The sequence below is a fragment of the Salmo salar genome, chromosome ssa01 (assembly GCF_905237065.1).
Source record: "Salmo salar chromosome ssa01, Ssal_v3.1, whole genome shotgun sequence".
NCBI lineage: Eukaryota > Metazoa > Chordata > Actinopteri > Salmoniformes > Salmonidae > Salmo > Salmo salar.
The window spans coordinates 800,400-820,039 of NC_059442.1; the positions used below are offsets into that span (position 1 = coordinate 800,400).

The 19,640-nt window shown below is 30.8% G+C and overlaps 1 protein-coding gene across 2 annotated transcripts in view; it reads right to left on the reverse strand.

Annotated features, from left to right (window-relative positions):
* Positions 1-19,640, reverse strand: part of LOC106593885 (lysyl oxidase homolog 3B) — a 139,947-nt gene that overhangs the window by 72,033 nt on the left and 48,274 nt on the right. For both annotated transcript variants that reach the window (XM_045704320.1, XM_045704305.1), the window contains exon 4: positions 16,441-16,652. In XM_045704320.1, the coding sequence (XP_045560276.1) occupies positions 16,441-16,652 (212 nt within the window). The remainder of the gene's footprint in view (positions 1-16,440; positions 16,653-19,640) is intronic.

Sequence of the window (19,640 nt, forward strand, 5' to 3'; positions counted from 1 at the left end):
TTAAACTATAGAAATATAACTAAATATAACTATGTTAAACTATAGAAATATAACTATGTTAAACTATATAAATATAACTAAATATAACTATGTTAAACTATAGAAATATAACTAAATATAACTATGTTAAACCATAGAAATATAACTATGTTAAACTATAGAAATATAACTATGTTAAACTATAGAAATATAACTATGTTAAACTATAGAAATATAACTAAATATAACTATGTTAAACTATAGAAATATAACTAAATATAACTATGTTAAACTATAGAAATATAACTATGTTAAACTATAGAAATATAACTATGTTAAACTATAGAACTATAACTATGTTAAACTATAGAAATATAACTAAATGTAACTCTGTTAAACTATAGAAATATAACTATGTTAAACTATAGAAATATAACTAAATGTAACTATGTTAAACTATAGAAATATAACTAAATATAACTATGTTAAACTATAGAAATATAACTATGTTAAACTATAGAACTATAACTATGTTAAACTATAGAAATATAACTATGTTAAACTATAGAAATATAACTAAATATAACTATGTTAAACTATAGAAATATAACTATGTTAAACTATAGAAATATAACTATGTTAAACTATAGAACTATAACTATGTTAAACTATATAAATATAACTAATTATAACTATGTTAAACTATAGAAATATAACTATGTTAAACTATAGAAATATAACTATGTTAAACTATAGAAATATAACTATGTTAAACTATAGAACTATAACTAAATATAACTATGTTAAAATATAGAAATATAACTATGTTAAACTATAGAAATATAACTATGTTAAACTATAGAAATATAACTATGTTAAACTATAGAAATATAACTATGTTAAACTATAGAAATATAACTAAATATAACTATGTTAAACTATAGAAATATAACTATGTTAAACTATAGAAATATAACTATGTTAAACTATAGAAATGTAACTATGTTAAACTATAGAAATATAACTATGTTAAACTATAGAAATATAACTATGTTAAATTATAGAAGTATAACTATGTTAAACTATAGAAATATAACTATGTTAAACTATAGAAATGTAACTATGTTAAACTATAGAAATATAACTAAATATAACTATGTTAAACTATAGAAATATAACTATGTTAAACTATAGAAATATAACTATGTTAAACTATAGAAATATAACTATGTTGAACTATAGAAATATAACTATGTTAAACTATAGAAATATAACTATGTTAAACTATAGAAATATAACTATGTTAAACTATAGAAATATAACTAAATATAACTATGTTAAACTATAGAAATATAACTATGTTAAACTATAGAAATATAACTATGTTAAAATATAGAAATATAACTATGTTAAACTATAGAACTATAACTATGTTAAACTATAGAAATGTAACTATGTTAAACTATAGAAATATAACTAAATATAACTATGTTAAACTATAGAAATATAACTATGTTAAACTATAGAAATATAACTAAATATAACTATGTTAAACTATAGAAATATAACTATGTTAAACTATAGAACTATAACTAAATATAACTATGTTAAACTATAGAAATAAAACTATGTTAAACTATAGAACTATAACTATGTTAAACTATAGAAATATAACTATGTTAAACTATAGAAATATAACTATGTTAAACTATAGAAATATAACTATGTTAAACTATAGAAATATAACTAAATATAACTATGTTAAACTATAGAAATATAACTATGTTAAACTATATAAATATAACTAAATATAACTATGTTAAACTATAGAACTATAACTAAATATAACTATGTTAAACCATAGAAATATAACTATGTTAAACTATAGAACTATAACTATGTTAAACTATAGAAATATAACTATGTTAAACTATAGAAATATAACTAAATATAACTATGTTAAACTATAGAAATATAACTAAATATAACTATGTTAAACTATAGAAATATAACTATGTTAAACTATAGAACTATAACTATGTTAAACTATAGAAATATAACTATGTTAAACTATAGAAATATAACTAAATGTAACTATGTTAAACTATAGAAATATAACTATGTTAAACTATAGAAATATAACTAAATGTAACTATGTTAAACTATAGAAATATAACTAAATATAACTATGTTAAACTATAGAAATATAACTATGTTAAACTATAGAAATATAACTAAATATAACTATGTTAAACTATAGAAATATAACTATGTTAAACTATAGAAATATAACTATGTTAAACTATAGAAATATAACTATGTTAAACTATAGAAATATAACTAAATATAACTATGTTAAAATATAGAAATATAACTATGTTAAACTATAGAACTATAACTATGTTAAACTATAGAACTATAACTATGTTAAACTATAGAAATATAACTATGTTAAACTATAGAAATATAACTATGTTAAACTATAGAAATATAACTATGTTAAACTATAGAAATATAAATATGTTAAAATATAGAAATATAACTATGTTAAACTATAGAAATATAACTAAATATAACTATATTAAACTATAGAAATATAACTAAATGTAACTATGTTAAACTATAGAAATATAACTAAATATAACTATGTTAAACTATAGAAATATAACTAAATATAACTATGTTAAACTATAGAAATATAACTATGTTAAACTATAGAAATATAACTATGTTAAACTATAGAAATATAACTATGTTAAACTATAGAAATATAACTATGTTAAACTATATAAATATAACTAAATATAACTATGTTAAACTATAGAACTATAACTAAATATAACTATGTTAAACCATAGAAATATAACTATGTTAAACTATAGAAATATAACTATGTTAAACTATAGAAATATAACTATGTTAAACTATAGAAATATAACTAAATATAACTATGTTAAACTATAGAAATATAACTAAATATAACTATGTTAAACTATAGAAATATAACTATGTTAAACTATAGAAATATAACTATGTTAAACTATAGAAATATAACTATGTTAAACTATAGAAATATAACTAAATATAACTATGTTAAACTATAGAAATATAACTATGTTAAACTATAGAAATATAACTAAATGTAACTATGTTAAACTATAGAAATATAACTATGTTAAACTATATAAATATAACTAAATATAACTATGTTAAACTATAGAAATATAACTATGTTAAACTATAGAAATATAACTATGTTAAACTATAGAAATATAACTATGTTAAACTATAGAAATATAACTATGTTAAACTATAGAAATATAACTAAATATAACTATGTTAAACTATAGAAATATAACTATGTTAAACTATAGAAATATAACTATGTTAAACTATAGAAATGTAACTATGTTAAACTATAGAAATATAACTATGTTAAACTATAGAAATATAACTATGTTAAATTATAGAAGTATAACTATGTTAAACTATAGAAATATAACTATGTTAAACTATAGAAATATAACTATGTTAAACTATAGAAATATAACTAAATATAACTATGTTAAACTATAGAAATATAACTATGTTAAACTATAGAAATATAACTATGTTAAACTATAGAAATATAACTATGTTGAACTATAGAAATATAACTATGTTAAACTATAGAAATATAACTAAATATAACTATGTTAAACTATAGAAATATAACTAAATATAACTATGTTAAACTATAGAAATATAAATATGTTAAAATATAGAAATATAACTATGTTAAACTATAGAAATATAACTATGTTAAACTATAGAAATATAACTAAATATAACTATATTAAACTATAGAAATATAACTATGTTAAACTATAGAAATATAACTAAATATAACTATGTTAAACTATAGAAATATAACTATGTTAAACTATAGAAATATAACTATGTTAAACTATAGAAATATAACTATGTTAAACTATAGAAATATAACTATGTTAAACTATAGAAATATAACTATGTTAAACTATAGAAATATAACTATGTTAAACTATAGAAATATAACTATGTTAAACTATAGAAATATAACTATGTTAAACTATAGAAATATAACTATGTTAAACTATAGAAATGTAACTATGTTAAACTGTAGAAATATAACTAAATATAACTATGTTAAACTATAGAAATATAACTATGTTAAACTATAGAAATATAACTATGTTAAACTATAGAAATATAACTATGTTAAACTATAGAAATATAACTATGTTAAACTATAGAAATATAACTATGTTAAACTATAGAAGTATAACTATGTTAAACTATAGAAATATAACTATGTTAAACTATAGAAATATAACTAAATATAACTATGTTAAACTATAGAAATATAACTGTTAAACTATAGAAATATAACTATGTTAAACTATAGAAATATAACTATGTTAAACTATAGAAATATAACTAAATGTAACTATGTTAAACTATAGAAATATAACTTAATATAACTATGTTAAACTATAGAAATATAACTATGTTAAACTATAGAAATATAACTAAATATAACTATGTTAAACTATAGAAATATAACTATGTTAAACTATAGAAATATAACTAAATATAACTATGTTAAACTATAGAACTATAACTATGTTAAACTATAGAAATATAACTAAATGTAACTATGTTAAACTATAGAAATATAACTAAATATAACTATGTTAAACTATAGAAATATAACTATGTTAAACTATAGAAATATAACTATGTTAAACTATATAAATATAACTAAATATAACTATGTTAAACTATAGAAATATAACTAAATATAACTATGTTAAACTATAGAAATATAACTATGTTAAACTATAGAAATATAACTATGTTAAACTATAGAAAAATAACTAAATATAACTATGTTAAACTATAGAAATATAACTATGTTAAACTATAGAACTATAACTAAATATAACTATGTTAAACTATAGAAATATAACTATGTTAAACTATAGAACTATAACTAAATATAACTATGTTAAACTATAGAAATATAACTATGTTAAACTATATAAATATAACTAAATATAACTATGTTAAACTATAGAAATATAACTAAATATAACTGTTAAACTATAGAAATATAACTAAATATAACTATGTTAAACTATATAAATATAACTATGTTAAACTATATAAATATAACTAAATATAACTATGTTAAACTATAGAACTATAACTAAATATAACTATGTTAAACCATAGAAATATAACTATGTTAAACTATAGAACTATAACTATGTTAAACTATAGAAATATAACTATGTTAAACTATAGAAATAGAACTAAATATAACTATGTTAAACTATAGAACTATAACTATGTTAAACTATAGAAATATAACTAAATGTAACTATGTTAAACTATATAAATATAACTAAATATAACTATGTTAAACTATAGAAATATAACTATGTTAAACTATATAAATATAACTAAATATAACTATGTTAAACTATAGAAATATAACTATGTTAAACTATAGAAATATAACTATGTTAAACTATAGAAATATAACTATGTTAAACTATAGAAATATAACTATGTTAAACTATAGAAGTATAACTATGTTAAACTATAGAAATATAACTATGTTAAACTATAGAAATATAACTAAATATAACTATGTTAAACTATAGAAATATAACTAAATATAACTATGTTAAACTATAGAACTATAACTATGTTAAACTATAGAAATATAACTATGTTAAAATATAGAAATATAACTAAATATAACTATGTTAAACTATAGAACTATAACTATGTTAAACTATAGAAATATAACTAAATATAACTATGTTAAACTATAGAAATATAACTATGTTAAACTATAGAAATATAACTATGTTAAACTATAGAAATATAACTAAATATAACTATGTTAAACTATAGAAATATAACTAAATATAACCATGTTAAACTATAGAAATATAACTATGTTAAACTATAGAAATATAACTATGTTAAACTATAGAAATATAACTAAATATAACTATGTTAAACTATAGAAATATAACTATGTTAAACTATAGAAATATAACTAAATATAACTATGTTAAACTATAGAAATATAACTAAATATAACTATGTTAAACTATAGAAATATAACTATGTTAAACTATAGAAATATAACTATGTTAAACTATAGAAATATAACTATGTTAAACTATAGAACTATAACTATGTTAAACTATAGAAATATAACTATGTTAAACTATAGAAATATAACTAAATATAACTATGTTAAACTATAGAAATATAACTAAATATAACTATGTTAAACTATAGAAATATAACTATGTTAAACTATAGAACTATAACTATGTTAAACTATAGAACTATAACTATGTTAAACTATAGAAATATAACTAAATGTAACTATGTTAAACTATAGAAATATAACTATGTTAAACTATAGAAATATAACTAAATGTAACTATGTTAAACTATAGAAATATAACTATGTTAAACTATATAAATATAACTAAATATAACTATGTTAAACTATAGAAATATAACTATGTTAAACTATAGAAATATAACTATGTTAAACTATAGAAATATAACTATGTTAAACTATAGAAATATAACTATGTTAAACTATAGAAATATAACTAAATATAACTATGTTAAACTATAGAAATATAACTATGTTAAACTATAGAAATATAACTATGTTAAACTATAGAAATGTAACTATGTTAAACTATAGAAATATAACTATGTTAAACTATAGAAATATAACTATGTTAAATTATAGAAGTATAACTATGTTAAACTATAGAAATATAACTATGTTAAACTATAGAAATGTAACTATGTTAAACTATAGAAATATAACTAAATATAACTTTGTTAAACTATAGAAATATAACTATGTTAAACTATAGAAATATAACTATGTTAAACTATAGAAATATAACTATGTTGAACTATAGAAATATAACTATGTTAAACTATAGAAATATAACTAAATATAACTATGTTAAACTATAGAAATATAAATATGTTAAAATATAGAAATATAACTATGTTAAACTATAGAAATGTAACTATGTTAAACTATAGAAATATAACTAAATATAACTATATTAAACTATAGAAATATAACTATGTTAAACTATAGAAATATAACTAAATATAACTATGTTAAACTATAGAACTATAACTATGTTAAACTATAGAACTATAACTATGTTAAACTATAGAAATATAACTATGTTAAACTATAGAAATATAACTATGTTAAACTATAGAAATATAACTATGTTAAACTATAGAAATATAACTATGTTAAACTATAGAAGTATAACTATGTTAAACTATAGAAATATAACTATGTTAAACTATAGAAATGTAACTATGTTAAACTGTAGAAATATAACTAAATATAACTATGTTAAAATATAGAAATATAACTATGTTAAACTATAGAACTATAACTATGTTAAACTATAGAAATATAACTATGTTAAACTATAGAAATATAACTATGTTAAACTATAGAAGTATAACTATGTTAAACTATAGAAGTATAACTATGTTAAACTATAGAAATATAACTATGTTAAACTATAGAAATATAACTTAATATAACTATGTTAAACTATAGAAATATAACTGTTAAACTATAGAAATATAACTATGTTAAACTATAGAAATATAACTATGTTAAACTATAGAAATATAACTAAATGTAACTATGTTAAACTATAGAAATATAACTTAATATAACTATGTTAAACTATAGAAATATAACTATGTTAAACTATAGAAATATAACTAAATATAACTATGTTAAACTATAGAAATATAACTATGTTAAACTATAGAACTATAACTATGTTAAACTATAGAAATATAACTAAATGTAACTATGTTAAACTATAGAAATATAACTATGTTAAACTATAGAACTATAACTAAATATAACTATGTTAAACTATAGAAATATAACTATGTTAAACTATATAAATATAACTAAATATAACTATGTTAAACTATAGAAATATAACTATGTTAAACTATAGAAATATAACTATGTTAAAATATAGAAATATAACTATGTTAAACTATAGAAATATAACTATGTTAAACTATAGAAATATAACTATGTTAAACTATAGAAATATAACTATGTTAAACTATAGAAATATAACTAAATACAACTATGTTAAACTATAGAAATATAACTAAATATAACTATGTTAAACTTTAGAAATATAACTAAATAAATATGTTAAACTATAGAACTATAACTATGTTAATCTATAGAACTATAACTATGTTAAACTATAGAAATATAACTATGTTAAACTATAGAAATATAACTATGTTAAACTATAGAAATATAACTATGTTAAACTATAGAAGTATAACTATGTTAAACTATAGAAACATAACTATGTTAAACTATAGAACTGTAACTATGTTAAACTATAGAAATATAACTAAATATAACTATGTTAAACTATAGAACTGTAACTATGTTAAACTATAGAAATATAACTATGTTAAACTATAGAAATATAACTAAATATAACTATGTTGAAATATAACTATGTTAAACTATAGAACTATAACTATGTTAAACTATAGAACTATAACTATGTTAAACTATAGAACTGTAACTATGTTAAACTATAGAAATATAACTAAATATAACTATGTTAAACTATAGAAATATAACTATGTTAAACTATAGAAATATAACTATGTTAAACTATAGAAATATAACCATGTTAAACTATAGAAATATAACTATGTTAAACTATAGAAATATAACTAAATATAACGTTTCATTTCTTGTTGAGTTATACAGTTGAAGTCAGTTTTACTTAATGAGTTCTTTGGTATTGTCATTGGATATGTACAGTTGAAGTCAGAAGTTTACATACACTTAGGTTGGAGTCATTAAAACTCGTTTTAAGTTGACTATGCCTTTAAACAGCTTGGAAAATACCAGAAAATTATGTCATGGCTTTAGAAGCCTAATTGACATCATTAGAGTCAATTGGAGGTGTACCTGTGGATGTATTTCAAGGCCTACCTTCAAACTCAGTGCCTCTTTGCTTGACATCATGGGAAAATCAAAAGAAATCAGCCATGACCTCAGAAAGAAATTGTAGACCTCCACAAGTCTGGTTCATCCTTGGGAGCAATTTCCAAACCCCTGAAGGTACCACGCTCATCTGTACAAACAATAGTACGCAAGTATAAACACCATGGGACCACGCAGCCGTCATACCGCTCAGGAAGGAGACGCGTTCTGTCTCCTAGAGATGAACGTACCTTGGTGCGAAAAGTGCAAATCAATCCCAGAACAACAGCAAAGGACCTTGTGAAGATGCTGGAGGAAACAGGCACAAAAGTATCTATATCCACAGTAAAAGGAGTCCTATATCGACATAACTTGAAAGGCAGCTCAGCAAGGAAGAAGCCACTGCTCCAAAACCGCCATAAAAAAGCCAGACTACAGTTTGCAACTGCACATGGGGACAAAGATTGTACTTTTTGGAGAAATGTCCTCTGGTATGATGAAACAAAAATAGAACTGTTTGGCCATAATGACCATCGTTATGTTTGAAGGAAAAAGGGGGAGGCTTGCAAGCCGAAGAACACCATCCCAACCGTGAAGCACGGGGGTGGCAGCATCATGTTGTGGGGGTGCTTTGCTGCAGGAGGGACTGGTGCACTTCACAAAATAGATGGCTTCATGAGGAAGAAAAATGATGTGGATATATTGAAGCAACATTTCAAGACATCAGTCAGGAAGTTAAAGCTTGGTCGCAAATGGGTCTTCCAAATGGACAATGACCCCAAGCATACTTCCAAAGTTGTGGCAAAATGTTTTAAGGACAACAAAGTCAAGGTATTGGAGTGGCCATCACAAAGCCTTGACCTCAATCCTATAGAAATTGTGTGGGCAGAACTGAAAAAAGCGTGTGTGAGCAAGGAGGCCTACAAACCTGACTCAGTTACACCAGCTCTGTCAGGAGGAATGGGCCAAAATGCCCCCAACTTATTGTGGGAAGCTTGTGGAAGGCTACCCGAAACGTTTGACCCAAGTTAATAAATGTAAAGGCAATGCTACCAAATACTAATTGAGTGTATGTAAACTTCTGACCCACTGGGAATGTGATGAAAGAAATAAAAGCTGAAATAAATCACTCTCTCTACTATTATTCTGACATTTCACATTCTTAAAATAAAAGTGGTGATCCTAACTGACCTAAAGACAGGGAATTTTTACTTGGATTAAATGTCAGAAATGGTGAAAAACTGAGTTTAAATGTATTTGGCTAAGGTGTATGTAAACTTCAGACTTCAACTGTTCTTGTCAGCCTGAGCAATCTATGCCAATCAGAGTAGTTGAGTTGCATTTGTGTGACTAGGAACGGTTAAATAAAAGGTAGAGTTAGATTTAGTCACACCGTGGTAGTTAGATGAGGCAGTGAGGGAATGAAAGCCAGCTGGGTAAATACAGTTCAACTACTACTGCAGGAAACCCACTGTCAGAAACGCAGGCTGCATCCTAAATGGAACCCTATTACCTACATAGTGCACTACCCCAATGGGCCCTGTTCAGAAGTAGTGCACTACGTAGGGATAGTGTGGCGTTTGGACCGCAGACCCAGTCTCTGGGGGCTTGGACAGTGGGTTGTTCCCTGATGTAACTATACCTGGCACCAGTAGAAACATTAACCTTGGCTTTGCTCTCTGCTGCTCTCTTTCTCAGACGGATTCTGCAACGGAAACATCACCAACTCATCACCTAGACACTTGTGATGGTGAACAGACGTTCTCACACACACACACACTGGACTCAATAATACACACACACACACACACACACACACACACACACACACACACACACACACACACACACACACACACACACACACACACACACACACACACACACACACACACACACACACACACACACACACACACAATATAACAGCCATAACACAGACAGCTTGGTTTAAAGGACAGCAGTAAGGTGCTCCACACAATGCAAACAGTTACCTGTTCAGGAGTCTTATGGCTTGGGGGTAAAAACTGTTGAGAAGCCTTTTTATCCTAGACTTGGCACTCCGGTTCCGCTTGCCATGCGGTAGTAGAGAGAACAGTCTATGACTGGGGTGGCTGGGGTCTTTGACAATTTTTAGGGCCTTCCTCTGACACCGCCTGGTGTAGAGGTCCTGGATGGCAGGCAGCTTTGCCCCAGTGATATACTGGGCCGTACGCACTACCCTCTGAAGTGCCTTGCGGTCGGAGGCCGAGCAATTGCTGTACCAGGCAGTGATGCAACCGGTCAGGATGCTCTCGATGTTGCAGCTGTAGAACCTTTTGAGGATCTCAGGACCCATGCCAAATCTTTTTAGTTTCCTGAGGGGGAATAGGCTTTGTCGTGCCCTCTTCAGGACTGTCTTGGTGTGTTTGGACCATTCTAGTTTGTTGTTGATGTGGACAAAGGAACTTGAAGCTCTCAACCTGCTTCACTACAGCCCCGTCGATGAGAATGGGGGCGTGCTCAGTGCTCCTTTTCCTGTAGTGCACAATCATCTCCTTAGTCTTGGTTACGTTGAGGGATAGGTTGTTATTCTGGCACCACCCGGCCAGGTCTCTTCCCTATAGGCTGTCTTGTCGTTGTCGGTGATCAGGCCTACCACTGTTGTGTCGTCTGCAAACTTAATGATGGTGTTGGAGTCGTGCCTGGCCATGCAGTCGTGGGTGAACAGGGAGTACAGGAGGGGACTGAGCACGCACTCCAGTGTTGAGGATCAGCGTGGCAGATGTGTTGCTACCTACCCTCGCCACCTGGGGGCGGCCCGTCAGGAAGTCCAGGATCCAGTTGCAGAGGGAAGTGTTTAGTCCCAGGGTCCTTAGCTTAGTGATGAGCTTTGAGGGTACTATGGTGTTGAATGCTGAGCTGTAGTCAATGAATAGCATTCTCACATAGGTGTTCCTTTTGTCCAGGTGGGAAAGAGCAGTGTGGAGTGCAATAGAGATTGCATCATCTGTGGATCTGTTTGAGCGGTATGTAAATTGGAGTGGGTCTAGGGTTTCTAGGATAATGGTGTTGATGTGAGCCATTACCAACCTTTCAAAGCACTTCATGGCTACAGACGTGAGTGCTACGGGTCTGTAGTCATTTAGGCAGGTTGCCTTTGTGTTCTTGGGCACAGGGACTATGGTGGTCTGCTTGAAGCATGTTGGTATTAGACTCAATCAGGGACATGTTGAAAATGTCAGTGAAGACACCTGCCAGTTGGTCAGCACATGCCCGGAGCACACGTCCTGGTAATCCGTCTGGCCACGCAGCCTTGTGTATGTTGACCTGTTTAAAGGTCTTACTCACGTCGGCTACGGAGAGCGTGATCACACAGTCGTCCGGAACAGCTGATGCTCTCATGCATGCCTCAGTGTTGCTTGTCTTGAAGCGAGCATAGAAGTGATTTAGATCATCTGGTAGGCTTGTGTCACTGGGAAGCTCGCGGCTGTGCTTCCCTTTGTAGTCTGTAATAGTTTGCAAGCCCTGCCACATCTGACGAGCATCGGAGCCAGTGTCGTATGATTCAATCTTAGCCCTGTATTGACGCTTTGCCTGTTTGATGGTTCATCGCTGGGCATAGCGGGATTTCTTGTAAGCTTCCGGGTTAGAGTCCCGCACCTTGAAAGCGGCAGCTCTAGCCTTTAGCTCAGTGCGAATGTTGTCTGTAATCCATGGCTTCTGGTTGGGGTATGTACGTACAGTCACTGTGGGGACGACGTCCTCAATGCACTTATTGATAAAGCCAGTGACTGATGTGGTGTACTCCTCAATGTCATCGGAAGAATCCCGGAACATGTTCCAGTCTGTGATAGCAAAACAGTCCTGTAGTTTAGCATCTGCTTCATCTGACCACTTTTTTTATAGACAGAGTCACTGGTGCTTCCTGCTTTAATTTTTGCTTGTAAGCAGGAATCAGGAGGATAGAGTTGTGGTCGGATTTACCAAATGGAGGGCGAGGGAGAGCTTATTTACGTGTCTCTGTGTGTGGAGTACAGGTGATCGAGAATTTTTTTCCCTCTGGTTGCACATTTAACATGTTGATAGAGATTTGGTAGAACTGATTTAAGTTTCCCTGCATTAAAGTCTCCGGCCACTAGGAGCGCCGCCTCTGGGTGAGTGGTTTCCCGTTTGCTTATTTCCTTAGACAGCTGACTGAGTGCGGTCTTAGTGCCGGCATCTGTCTGTGGTGGTAAATAAACAGCTACGAAAAGTATAGCTGAGAACTCTATAGGCAAGTAGTGTGGTCTACAATTTATCACAATATACTCTACTTCAGGCGAGCAAAATCTAGAGACTTCCTTAGATTTCATGCACCAGCTGTTGTTTACAAATATGCACAGACCGCCCCCCCTCGTCTTACCGGAGTGTGCTGTTCTATCCTGCTAGTGCAGCGTATATCCCGCTAGCTGAATATCCATGTCGTCATTCAGCCACGATTCCGTGAAACATAGGATATTACAGTTTTTGATGTCCTGTTGGTAGGATATTCGTGATCGTACCTCGTCTAGTTTATTGTCCAATGATTGCACTTTGGCGAATAATATTGACGGTAACGGCAGCTTTCCCACTCGCCTTCTGCGGGTCCGGACGAGGCATCCGGCTCTTCGTCCTCTGTACCTGTGTCGCTTCTTCTTGTGAATAACTGGGATGTCGGCCCTGCCGGGTGTTTGGAGAATATCGTGAGTCCTGCTTGTTGTTGAAAAAATCTTAGTCTAATCCGAGGTGAGTGATCGCTGTCCTGATATCCAGAAGCTCTTTTCAGCCGTAAGATACGGTTGCAGAAACATTATGTACAAAATAATTTACAAATATTGCGGAAAAAAAACAAGTAACACAATTGGTTGGACGCCCGTAGAACTGCTGCCATTCCTTCCGGCGCCATTTTATCCTCTCAGTTGAGGACTTGAAGGCGCCTGTTTCTCAAACTAGACACTCTAATGTACTTGTCCTCTTGCTCAGTTGTGCACCGGGGCCTCCCACTCCTCTTTCTATTCTGGTTAGAGACAGTTTGCGCTGTTCTGTGAAGGTGGTAGTACACAGCATTGAACGAGATCTTCAGTTTCTTGGCAATTTCTCGCATGGAATAGCCTTCATTTCTCAGAACAAGAATAGACTGACGAGTTTCAGAAGAAAGGTATTTGTTTCTAGCCATTTTGAGCCTGTAATCGAACCCACAAATGCTGATGCTCCAGATACTCAACGAGTCTAAAGAAGGCCGTTTTTATTGCTTCTTTAAATCAGAACACTACACTATACTATATGATACTATACTACACTATATGATACTATACTACACTATATGATACTATACTACACAGTCTATACATACTTTATGTTGTCAGAAACATTTGCTTGAAATGAAAACGTCTTGTTGTATCTGGAAAAGCCTGTGTAGTTCTCTCTGTCCAGAATATCATACCTCTCCATGAAAAACATCTGCTCTGCTCTGTTCTGTTCTGTTCTGTTCTGTTCTGTTCTGTTCTGCTCTGCTCTGCTCTGCTCTGCTCTGCTCTGCTCTGTTCTGTTCTGTTCTGTTCTGTTCTGTTCTGCTCTGCTCTGCTCTGCTCTGCTCTGTTCTGTTCTGTTCTGTTCTGCTCTGCTCTGCTCTGTTCTGTTCTGTTCTGCTCTGTTCTATTTATGCTCTGTTCTGCTCTGTTCTGTTTGACTCTGTTCAGCTCTGCAGACAATTCACTACCATTCCTTTCCTTCACTGTGTGCATAGAACGCCCAGAATAAACAACAGGAACAAAACCAACAAGACCTGTCCCAGAACCAAACACAAACATCTTAAGGACTCTTCTGTCTGTGGTTCATTGTGTGTGTTTGTAGATTTAATGTCTGAATATGGGAGCCCTGGTCACCAGTGGAGTTTTCCTGCATTTCCATGGTAACTGTTGTTCTATCTAACAGAGCCCAGTAGTTACCATGGTTACTGTTGTTCTATCTAACATAGCCCAGTAGTTACCATGGTTACTGTTGTTCCATCTAACAGAGCCCAGTAGTTACCATGGTTACTGTTGTTCCATCTAACAGAGCCCAGTAGTTACCATGGTCACTGTTGTTCTATCTAACAGAGCCCAGTAGTTACCATGGTTACTGTTGTTCTCTCTAACAGAGCCCAGTTGTTACCATGGTCACTGATGTTCTCTCTAACAGAGCCCAGTAGTTACCATGGTTACCGTTGTTCTATCTAACAGAGCCCAGTAGTTACCATGGTTACTGTTGTTCTCTCTAACAGAGCCCAGTAGTTACTATGGTTACTGTTGTTCTATCTAACAGAGCCCAGTAGTTACCATGGTTACTGTTGTTCTCTCTAACAGAGCCCAGTAGTTACCATGGTCACTGATGTTCTCTCTAACAGAGCCCAGTAGTTACCATGGTTACTGTTGTTCTCTCTAACAGAGCCCAGTAGTTACCATGGTTACTGTTGTTCTCTCTAACAGAGCCCAGTAGTTACCATGGTTACCGTTGTTCTATCTAACAGAGCCCAGTAGTTACCATGGTTACCGTTGTTCTATCTAACAGAGCCCAGTAGTTACCATGGTCACTGTTGTTCTCTCTAACAGAGCCCAGTAGTTACCATGGTTACCGTTGTTCTATCTAACAGAGCCCAGTAGTTACCATGGTCACTGTCTTTCTCTCTAACAGAGCCCAGTAGTTACCATGGTTACCGTTGTTCTATCTAACAGAGCCCAGTAGTTACCATGGTCACTGTTGTTCTCTCTAACAGAGCCCAGTAGTTACCATGGTTACCGTTGTTCTATCTAACAGAGCCCAGTAGTTACCATGGTCACTGTCTTTCTCTCTAACAGAGCCCAGTAGTTACCATGGTTACCGTTGTTCTATCTAACAGAGCCCAGTAGTTACCATGGTTACTGTTTTAGCCGGAAGCCGCCCGTTGTTATGATTCTGAACGGTCAAATAGCAACAAAGACAAGAAGCTGCCATGTGAGGAACAGTATGTGGCTCGTTTCAGCTCGTTGTTGTCTTGTTATTGATACCATGTCTTGTTTTGACGTGTTTTGATTGATTTCATGTCAATGCTAATACGACTAACATTCGCTAGCTAGCTAACCAACAAATGTAACAATGTATTTGAGAGACAACAAGTGCCCATTGTGCAAATGTATTTATGTTTTCAATAAACATATGGTGACGAAATATAGTTTACATGTTTTCAACACCGTCTGTTTTGTTGCTAAACAACCAACCCGTGGTTAATGACTGGTATGAGTGAATCCCTGCTTCCTAGCTACCTTAAGATGAATGCAAAAACTGTAAGTCGCTGTGGATAACTGTGTCTGCAAAATGACAAAAATGTACATTTAAAATGTAAAACTTACTTGTAGAAGTTCTTGTTGACTTTTTTCTCGTGAGGGAACCCCAGCATACCACAGATGACCCGGGTGTTTTTGGTGGTCCACCCCACATCACAGATCTGGACCCAGCCGTTCTTGTACTTAATCTCTACCACACCCTCGGTGACGGGCATCTTCTTGGTGGTCACCAGCGGACGCAGACGCACCTTCTCCACCTTGTTCTCGTCCACCTGTGCCTGTAACGACGGGTTTAGGGGTCAGGGGTTATACAGAGCGCTGGGGTGAGGCCGGTGACCCCTCAGAGCAATAAAACAGGCCTCCTGAGTCGCGTTAGCCTGATCCAACATCCTGACTCGCTTTGTAAAAGGAACAGAATGGGATCACTCAAGAGCAGTATGGTCCGACGAGGCTAACGTTACATAGCATGTTGCCAGATCTCTTTGTGGTGTCTTGATAACACCTAGGACAAGACAGCAGCAGCACAGATACAGATACAAAACTGATCTGGAATCAGGGCAGGCTACTGTGTTATGCCCTACAGATACAACAAAAGTCACTAGTCATGACTAAAGGCAGTAATAGTAACTGGTTGTTATTAAAGGCAGTAATAGTAACTGGTTGACTAAAGGCAGTAATAGTAACTGGTTGTTATTAAAGGCAGTAATAGTAACTGGTTGACTAAAGGCAGTAATAGTAACTGGTTGTTATTAAAGGCAGTAATAGTACCTGGTTGTTATTAAAGGTAGTAATAGTAACTGGTTGTTATTAAAGGCAGTAATAGTAACTGGTTGTTATTAAAGGCAGTAATAGTAACTGGTTGACTAAAGGCAGTAATAGTAACTGGTTGTTATTAAAGGCAGTAATAGTAACTGGTTGTTATTAAAGGCAGTAATAGTAACTGGTTGTTATTAAAGGCAGTAATATTAACTGGTTGACTAAAGGCAGTAATAGTAACTGGTTGACTAAAGGCAGTAATAGTAACTGGCTGTTATTAAAGGCAGTAATAGTAACTGGTTGTTATTAAAGGCAGTAATAGTAACTGGTTGTTATTAAAGGCAGTAATAGTAACTGGTTGACTAAAGGCAGTAATAGTAACTGGTTGACTAAAGGCAGTAATAGTAACTGGCTGTTACTAAAGGCAGTAATAGTAACTGGTTGTTATTAAAGGCAGTAATAGTAACTGGTTGTTATTAAAGGCAGTAATAGTAACTGGTTGACTAAAGGCAGTAATAGTAACTGGTTGACTAAAGGCAGTAATAGTAACTGGTTGACTAAAGGCAGTAATAGTAACTGGTCGTTATTGAAGGCAGTAATAGTAACTGGTTGTTATTAAAGGCAGTAATAGTAACTGGTTGTTATTAAAGGCAGTAATAGTAACTGGTTGAATAAAGACAGTAATAGTAACTGGTTGACTAAAGGCAGTAATAGTAACTGGTTGACTAATGGCAGTAATAGTAACTGGTCGTTATTAAAGGCAGTAATAGTAACTGGTCGTTATTAAAGGCAGTAATAGTAACTGGTTGTTATTGAAGGCAGTAATAGTAACGGTTGACTAAAGGCAGTAATAGTAACTGGTTGTTATTAAAGGCAGTAATAGTAACTGGTTGTTATTAAAGGCAGTAATAGTAACTGGTTGACTAAAGGCAGTAATAGTAACTGGTTGACTAAAGGCAGTGATAGTAACTGGTTGACTAAAGGCAGTAATAGTAACTGGTTGTTATTAAAGGCAGTAATAGTAACTGGTTGTTATTAAAGGCAGTAATAGTAACTGGTTGACTAAAGGCAGTAATAGTAACTGGTCGTTATTAAAGGCAGTAATAGTAACTGGTTGACTAAAGGCAGTAATAGTAACTGGTTGTTATTAAAGGCAGTAATAGTAACTGGTTGTTATTAAAGGCAGTAATAGTAACTGGTCGACTAAAGGCAGTAATAGTAACTGGTTGTTATTAAAGGCAGTAATAGTAACTGGTTGTTATTAAAGGCAGTAATAGTAACTGGTCGACTAAAGGCAGTAATAGTAACTGGTTGTTATTAAAGGCAGTAATAGTAACTGGTCGTTATTAAAGTCAGTAATAGTAACTGGTTGTTATTAAAGGCAGTAATAGTAACTGGTTGTTATTAAAGGCAGTAATAGTAACTGGTTGACTAAAGGCAGTAATAGTAACTGGTCGACTAAAGGCAGTAATAGTAACTGGTTGTTATTAAAGGCAGTAATAGTAACTGGTTGTTATTAAAGGCAGTAATAGTAACTGGTTGACTAAAGGCAGTAATAGTAAATGGTCGACTAAAGGCAGTAATAGTAACTGGTTGTTATTAAAGGCAGTAATAGTAACTGGTTGTTATTAAAGGCAGTAATAGTAACTAGTTGTTATTAAAGGCAGTAATAGTAACTGGTTGACTAAAGGCAGTAATAGTAACTGGTTGTTATTAAAGGCAGTAATAGTAACTGGTTGTTATTAAAGGCAGTAATAGTAACTGGTTGACTAAAGGCAGTAATAGTAACTAGTTGTTATTAAAGGCAGTAATAGTAACTGGTTGACTAAAGGCAGTAATAGTAACTGGTCGTTATTGAAGGCAGTAATAGTAACTGGTTGTTATTAAAGACAGTAATAGTAACTGGTTGACTAAAGGCAGTAATAGTAACTGGTTGACTAAAGGCAGTGATAGTAACTGGTTGACTAAAGGCAGTAATAGTAACTGGTTGTTATTAAAGGCAGTAATAGTAACTGGTTGTTATTAAAGGCAGTAATAGTAACTGGTTGACTAAAGGCAGTAATAGTAACTGGTCGTTATTAAAGGCAGTAATAGTAACTGGTTGTTATTAAAGGCAGTAATAGTAACTGGTCGACTAAAGGCAGTAATAGTAACTGGTTGTTATTAAAGGCAGTAATAGTAACTGGTTGTTATTAAAGGCAGTAATAGTAACTGGTTGTTATTAAAGGCAGTAATAGTAACTGGTTGTTATTAAAGGCAGTAATAGTAACTGGTTGTTACTAAAGGCAGTAATAGTAACTGGTTGACTAAAGGCAGTAATAGTAACTGGTTGTTATTAAAGGCAGTAATAGTAACTGGTCGTGACTAAAGGCAGTAATAGTAACTGGTTGTTATTAAAGGCAGTAATAGTAACTGGTTGTTATTAAAGGCAGTAATAGTAACTGGTTGACTAAAGGCAGTAATAGTAACTGGTCGACTAAAGGCAGTAATAGTAACTGGTTGTTATTAAA